This window comes from Plasmodium inui, assembly GCF_000524495.1.
Source record: "Plasmodium inui San Antonio 1 unplaced genomic scaffold supercont1.4, whole genome shotgun sequence".
NCBI lineage: Eukaryota > Apicomplexa > Aconoidasida > Haemosporida > Plasmodiidae > Plasmodium > Plasmodium inui.
The window spans coordinates 19,493-27,705 of record NW_008481838.1 but is presented as its reverse complement, the minus strand read 5'-3'; the positions used below and the strand labels follow the sequence as shown (position 1 = coordinate 27,705).

The 8,213-nt window shown below is 36.2% G+C and overlaps 2 protein-coding genes across 2 annotated transcripts; both read left to right on the top strand.

Annotated features, from left to right (window-relative positions):
- Positions 1 to 829: 829 nt before the first annotated feature.
- C922_01155 (hypothetical protein) lies at positions 830 to 3,148 on the top strand (the record flags this gene model as incomplete). The annotated part of the gene is made up of 1 exon (XM_008816763.1): positions 830 to 3,148. One exon carries the CDS (start codon positions 830 to 832, stop codon positions 3,146 to 3,148), a length of 2,319 nt encoding a protein of 772 aa, XP_008814985.1.
- A 2,159-nt stretch (positions 3,149 to 5,307) lies between these two features.
- Positions 5,308 to 6,510, top strand: C922_01154 (hypothetical protein; the record flags this gene model as incomplete). Its single annotated transcript, XM_008816762.1, has 1 exon — positions 5,308 to 6,510. The coding sequence occupies one exon, from the start codon at positions 5,308 to 5,310 to the stop codon at positions 6,508 to 6,510; it is 1,203 nt and encodes a 400-aa protein (XP_008814984.1).
- Between the last annotated feature and the right edge of the window lie 1,703 nt (positions 6,511 to 8,213).

The window sequence follows — 8,213 nt, the reverse complement described above, 5'->3', positions numbered from 1 at the left end:
GTTTCGAAACTAATTCAAAATGTATGCACGTCCTACACCGATGTGAAAGAAAAAGATACATTTAAAGAAAAAGACACAATTTTCACTCCCTGAACCTGCGGAACGGTTTGACATGGAAAGGTGTTCCCAAGAACAAAAGAGGGCACACAAATTGAGGTGCAAAAAACCGCTGCGTATTTTGAATCTTCTAAATTGTTAATCAATTTATTGTTTCAGTTGTTCGCTCTTTCTTTTTTTCCCTTTTGGGTGCACGATTAATCGAGATCGTCGCGGACGAGTAGTCAATGCTATGTAGGCTCTTTATAGCTTGAATAACGGCCTACTAGAAAGCGAAATAGAGGTGGAGCATACTTTTAGCGTGCACATGCGAATATACACATATACATACCTTTCATTTTGCAGTAGAGGTACTGGAATGGAGAGGCCTGCGCAAGGTTGATCAAATTGCAGGCAATAAACAAAGTAGGGCTATTTTGTAAAAATTGTTCTATTCATTTTGGCGCTCATTTTTATTTTGAGAGAGCAGCTAAACTTTCGCGGACGCTTCGACAACAAAGCAGAAAGTTCAGTCGTTACTTTTTTTAATATAAAGAAAAAAGTATGAAGTGTGCAGAGGGGGGAAAGAAATAAAATAGAGTCCATTCATCCCCATCCCCCATATGAATAAGCTAGCACATAATGACGAATAGGTTTTCGCCTTACCGTTATGTTGAAGGACAAGAAGAAACAAAAATTTTAACAGATCACAATAGGTTTTATATCACGTTTAACTAATCAAGAAGGAACAATTGCCACTTTTTTTTATACACATTTTTTAAATTAGCGAAAAATGAAGGAAGAAGAGAATTCGTCCAGCTATTTTAACTTCCTAAAGAGCGCTCTTCATCTGTCCAAAAAGTACAACCTAAAATTTCAAAGAAGGTTATATGAAGACCTTTTAGACAGCCAGTGCTACCGACAAGGGGTAAACACTTCTGTCATTCATGAGGAGTCTTATTTAAACTATGGCGACTTGAACGGGTTATATGACTATACAAAAAGAAAATGCCAAGATGATATCTGTGATAATGTTGTAAAATACGGATACATCTATGCTTGCTATAAATTGAAAAAGGAAAAAAGGAAAGTCATTCTGCTAATGCTGCTGGATGAGGAGTACATAAAATACAACTGCAAGGGGGAGGTGCACGAAAAGTACGAAAAGAAGAATATCAAATTTTATGAAAATAACTTTTACGATGTGAAAAAGCTTCCAGGACATAGTGCTGGATATTACATTATGGGGAAATTGTGCGAAAAGGAAGCTAAAAATGAGTGGTTTAATGATGCGAAAAAGAAGAAATTAATAGATATAGCATTTTATTGTTATTACTTGTGCTTTAAATCATGCCCCATTTTCTTTTGCGCATTTAAGAAGTTACTAAAGCTGCACGGAAACTTTTACTCTAATGCTATGTTCACGGAAGAAGTAGAAAAGTTTTCGAAAGTGTATAACTTTGGAGTTCCCTTTTACCAGTCGTGGGGAGTGTGCAGCGGGGTGGAAGATAAGGAGGAGCAGCAGGATGAGTACGGCGAAGAAGATGAAGAGGAGTACGGCGAGCAGGATGAAGAGGGGTACAGCGAGGAGGAAGAAGATGAGTACGGTGAGGAGGACATGGGCGAGTGCGAGGGGGGGGGAGACATAGATGCCTATGGCGAGGAGGACACAGACGAGTACGACGTAGAGAATGCAGAAATGCACGGCGTAGAGAATACAGTCTTGTACAACGTAGAGAATGCAAGCCTGTACGACGTAGAGAATGCAGAAGCGCACATCACGGAAAATGCTGATTCCCACTGCTATGAGAAAAGAGCGTCCCATAGGGAGAAAACTTCCCATTCGGATTACACCATTTTGGAAGAGTTAGAATTCGAAAAGGATACAAACGGCATAGATGTGAAGAGCGCGGAGTTTATTCTATCATTAATAGGAGAAGAAGAAATGAAGAAGTCTCTTTGGGAGTGGGAAAAGCAGTTCGAAGAGGAAATAAATATGATCACGGGCGACAAAGGAAGTGAGTACATTTCAAACAAAGCAATAGTAAATTTATGGGCACTAGGAAAATTGTACTATTACTTTTATGTAAATAATTTTAGAAAATGTTTAGGGTTAATAGAGGAGTGGGAAGACAGACCAATTTTTAGTACATGCATTTTTTACGTCAAAGGATTATGTCACTTTTTACTTAGGAATTATGAACAGGCGATTTTTTTTTTTGAAAAAATTCATGATATAGAATCTTTTTATACGAAACATTTACCCTTTCTGTCAACATGTTATTGGTGCAAAGCAGATATAGACAAGATAGAACACATTTTGCTGAGTTATGAGAAGAAAGAAGTGAATGAAGATTTTTTATGTCTTATAGGAAATTATTTTTCCCTAAAAAATAACAAAAGAATGGCAGTATATTTTTTCAGAAAGGCAATGAGGTTAAATAAGTTTTACGAATATGCCTATATTCTCTACTCTTGTGAAATGAAACTTTTGGGAAGCATGCGCAAGGCAGCTTTAGCATTATCGAAATGTCTACAAATAAATGCGTGTAATTTTAAAGTACACTTGTTACTAAGCGTTATATTATTTCAGGAGAAAAACTACGAGCTAGCGAATGTTCACTTGAGTTTATGTCTTAAACTAAATAGTAGTGATGCGCTTGTGTCTATGTACTGCGCTTCAATATATAATCATCAGGAGAAATACGAAACTGCCTTACTATGTTTAGAACATGCACAGAAGAATGATTATGAAGGAATTGATCTGTTCATTATGCAGGGTGTCATATTTTTAAAAATGAAACGAAATGAAGATGCTTTGAACAGCTTCTCGAAAGCTCAAAAAATCAACCCCCTCTGCAGTTATGTGAAAGTGCTGATTGCATTTACCTTAGTGCTAGAAAAAAATTTTGAAAAATCGAAAGTAGCGATAAAAGAATTAATTCTGCAGGAGGAAAAAGATGTAAACATAAATTTCTTGAAAGATATTTACAAATGTTGTAATTTAAAAACGGTTCCAAGCGAGGGGGTTCTAAATAAGTTGGAGTTATTTCTTAGGGAGGGCAGCTTTTTGGAAAACTTTAGCATGCTGAATAATGCTAATCAGCGGTGATGTCCAGGCTGACAACTTGGAAATTTGTAGTGAATGCAGATGCAATACGTCTACCAAGCAGGAATAAATATACTCTCATAAGGATATGCATATGGAGACAATTAATATTTTGGGAGGACTTTGCATTGTGACCATGGAGAAGGAGGTTACACACATGTTCATGCATATTTACCCGCACGTCTCCTGGTTCAGATGGGATCCACGATTGGTTTCGTTTCACGAGATGTGCGGTGCTAGGGAGACATGCACAAGATGGCTGGATGAACGGAACCATTCATAATGGTGCTTGATCTGGGTCGAAATTGTCAAGTTGGAAAGTAGGGAGATACTAAACAAAAGTTTTATGGAGGCAGCGCATGAAAAGGTGTTCACATTTGCGTACATCAAAAAGGGGAATCGAAGGAAAGAGAAAAAGAAAGGGCGCCTAAGTGCATGTTCATTTGTGGGTGAAAGTACGGTTGACGCGCCACGGGGGAAGAGAACTGGCAAAATGGCCCCAAAATGGCTCCCAAAATGGATGGCAAAAAAGCGGAAAAACTCTACAACTTTGTTGTTCAAGGATGCGCATAAATGCAAAAGCAAAAAGGTGCCAATTTTGTCCGCTTTTCATGAAAAAAAAAGCAAAAGTCCTAGTAAAACGAAAAATATGTGGATGGATTCAGTAACATGTTTGAAGAATAATTTTTTGAGTAAAATTTACAAAAGTAACCGAAAGGTGAGGACACGTGTGCACGTATACATGTGCACCTACAAGTGATGCACATATTTTTATGAGTGCGCGTATGGACATTAATTTGCACAATTGGGAATTTTATTTAAATGGAGACTTTTTTGGATAGGAAAACACTTTTCGAGTGCTATCTTTACATTTAACGCTTCTTAAAATGGATTTTTTAAAATGAGTAAACGGTGGTCTATTTTTTGATCAAAATTGCGAGTACAGTTATGTCGATTTTTCGGATATATTTCAAAGTTTTTTCCCTGCGGATGCGCATTGACGCGGATTGCACTCGTTTCCTTTCGCTCTCTCGTTCGTTTGTTCGCATGATATTGCATTTTTTTTTGTCTAAATTTTGCAAATAAATCGGGGTGTCTTTACATTTGTTCCTTTTTTAGTGGCTAAAAATTGTTAACTATTTTTTGCGAGAGTTGGAAATTTTTCTGAATTTTTCGTACAGCACCGTAATTGCAGAAATGTTGTAAATAAAAATATTCTGTTTACGGCATCGCCTATTTAATGGCTGCAACAATTCCTTATTGGCATTTAAGAAAATTGCACTTTCATTTTCATTTGCGTCTGTGTTTTCGTTGGCGTTTCCGCTCACGTACGTATCACCTACGTATAACGCTGAAGCGATGAAAGAAATTAACAATTTTCTACAATTCTTTACACATTTAATTACACATGTTTCGTAACTGCAAGAAGTTAAGAATTAGATAACGTGTGTTATGCATATCAAGTGCAAAGGGGAAATTGTTTTTGTTTAATTAATGCGCGAAGTAGACAGCATTTTCTGTTTTTTTGCCTCTATTGTTTTAATTTGTTTTATAGCTTTTAACTTGTTCGCAAAAAATTGCCAAATTGTTTTAAACACTTGGTATTGTTTGGAATACTAGAAAAAAAAAAAAATAAAATATAAAATAAAAAGAGGAATCAAATAAAATAAAGTTAAAAAATGTGTAAATTCGTAAATGTGTACATTTGCATGTACGAACGCAAAACCAAGTGAAACAAGTCTGCAACATGTGCTGTTAGCTAATTATCGCCATTTTCGGTTATCGCTTTTCCGTTTCCCTTCGTTTTGTATGACTTCTTTGGCGGACGCAGAGTTTCGATGTGAATACTTTAATTTTTAGTGAAGTAAATTTTACACTTTTCGCTGAGTACAGTTATACCCATACATGTAAGTGTGCATCTACGTGTGCAGTTGCGTGTACACATACACACACCCACGATACACACCCGTAGTACGCTCATTGGCGAGTACGCGTGTGTGAGCGCCAACGTAATACCCCCACTACGTGTCTTCAACAATTTTTCCGCTTTGTGAAGAAAGGAGAAACGTGTACATTTTCCAGACCCGTCCTTCCCCCAAAAAATAGAAAAAGAAGTAGTTCACAAAATTGATGGTAAAACTTATCCGACAAAGAAAGACAAGATGAAAGCGATAATTCTGATTTCCTTCCTAGTCACTCTTTTTTTCAATAATGGTGTGGATGGATATACCTGCACAAAGGAATTGCACAACATCAATTTCCAGGATCTTTCAGTTACGTCCATGGTTTTGGGACATTCATCTACACGTAAAATGTTAGGAAATTGGGTTTATTTCTTTTTCAATCATTTTTCTAACCCTACTGATGCAATAAAATATGTAGAGGATATGAATTTATACGCTTTAGATAATAGTGATCAGTCATGTTTTGTGCGAGCTTTCACTATATATTTAATTCAAAACTATGCTAAGGATATAAAATCTATGTCAAATACAGACAACTATGAGACCTTTTTCAAAAATTTATTAAAAGATGTGCATCCAGATTTAAGTAAAGATTTTCTTTCTATATTCTCGAGTCCAACGCTTTTGGGATACATTGATGGCTTAGTACTTAAAGAACAGGATGTTTCGAACTTGAAGAATGATGTAAATATTTTTAGAAAAACCATTTCCAAAGCTGATATAAGAACACATGCTACTTACAAGAGTAATCCTATTCGATCTTTTTCTCTATATGATATCAAGGCATTTAAAACATCTTATTTAGCAAAAGAAGACCGTCCTATTAATATGTCTGAAGTATATGCAGCACGTGATATAAACTTCTTGTCTTTTCTTAGTCTTTCCGATATGTACTACAATTCTGATATAACACAGCCTACGAGAGGTACATCCATAGTTATTAGTAAAAGAAAAAGGTTAGGCTTAAGGAGACGTAGTAGTTCACTTCTTTTATTGGGACCACATAATCATAACCCTACCTTTGGATTTTGTGAAAAAGATGGAAAAGAAGATTACTTTGGATCTATAGATGATTTGTTGCCCTCCTTTTTTTCAGTTATGAAAACAAAAATGATTTATGGACACAAAAGATTTCTAAGGGAATTTGACTATTCATTAATGCATAAAACTTACAGGATGCCAAACCTAAAAGGTTTACGACTTTTGAAAAGTCTTTTCAGGAGAAAGAACTTAGAAAACTTTGTAGACATGTATAGTAGTCTCATGTCCACAGAATTGGATTTTTTAAGAGAAGATTTCGCGGAACTGTTTGACATTACTATGAACTGTCACATGCGCGAACATTTGGATCGTGCAATACTTAATTACCACATGATTAAGGAGAAAGGTATGGAGTCCTAAACTCTTTTTTTTTTTCTTTTTTTTTCTTTCCCGTCCCTTTATCATATAGTGCTTTGTTAGCTTTTAGATTTGTGCTTCCTTTGAATTGGCCAGATTTTGGAACGGGCGTAGGTGTGTGCACCTGTACATGTGAATGCATATGTTTATGTGCACACGTGCACTGCTTAACCTTTTAGAATAATTTTCGAAGAACGGTGAAGCGCGCACCATTTGGCCGAACATTTTTGATGACCAATTTGACATGTGCTTTTTGAAAATTTTTTAAAAGAGTAAATTCGCCCGTTTTCATTTGCCCTTTGTTTATGTTCCCGATTTAACAGGCTTTAAAAACGTCAACACCATAGTAAAATTTTGAGTTTAGTCTGAACGTTTTCTGTTGCTTCACTGCATTATATTTTAGTTTATTTGCGCTTATTTTGTGTTTCTTTGTTTTTCATTTTTGCTTGTTTTTGTGTTTTTTTTTTCGACATTTGGTCTTCCAACTCGATTATAGTTTCCGTGTGCGGAATGGTAAAAGAGGATCACATTTTAGATATCATTAAGTTGATAAGAAAACATAAAAAAAAAAAAGAATTGTGACGCTCATTTGTAGGACACCCCCTATCTAGTGGGTGCCCTTTAAATAGGACCTTCTCAACTCAGCAAATGGTGTTGCAATGGAATGGGGGAATTTCTCAAAGAATCGCTGCGGTAATATGTATGTCCATCACTAGTAAGGAGCGAATTAGAAAAAAAAGATTAAGCGGTTACGCGGTCACGCCGTTGGTCGGTTAAAAAAGGGTCAAATACGATACACAGGTGTACACCCGATATGTGTTTTATAAACAAACTTGGCGGCGCTTCAGGTGCGTGGTGGGAGGCCGCTCCATCTGGGAAAGAATCAAATCGAAACAAGTAGCATTGGGATAAAAATTATACATGAAAAAATTAGCACAGATATGCATAGGTACGTGTATACACACATATATATATATACACTTAGAAGCTGGAAGAATACAACTTAAATTTTCGGTACCTCAAACATCCGTGATAATTGGAGAAAAATGCTAGCAAACAAAAATAAAAAGTGCGGATTCCTCACCGAGGGCAAGAAATAAATATAACACCAACGAAAAGAAAAAAAGGTAATATAATTTAAAAGCTGGATGTGAAAATTGACAAAAAGGGAGTAGGAGAATGTGGCACGGTTTAAATGGTATGCTAAGGATAATTCATGGTATGTGTATACATTAAGTAGACGTGATAAAAACAAAAACGATTATTAATCTCGGGGCCCCCCCATGGAGATGCTGCCATATGCGCGGTTATTCGCCGGGCCCCTGTTGTTCATATTTTCCTTTGCTTGGACTCGTCTTAAAAAAATGTCCACGCCGCAATTTTACTTCGTAATGAAATTTCCGAACCATATTTCTGTTTCCTTTTTTAAGCTCAACGCTGTTTTTTAATAGTGCCCCTTCTGAAAAATGCCGATTTCTCCTTTTTTGTCGAGGCACATTTTCTCATCCTTTTCTTTTTCAAATCAGATGCGGAAGAAGCCGAAGGGGAAGATAGACGCCCTTATCTTAGTGCTCTTCTTGCTTTTTTCAGAAATAAATATTTTAATGTCACTTCTCTGAAAAGCTTTTCTTTAAAGTTTGTCGAGGATCATCTCCTATGTAAAAGATTGCTTTTTGCGGTTTATATTTTTTTTTTCAAATATACAA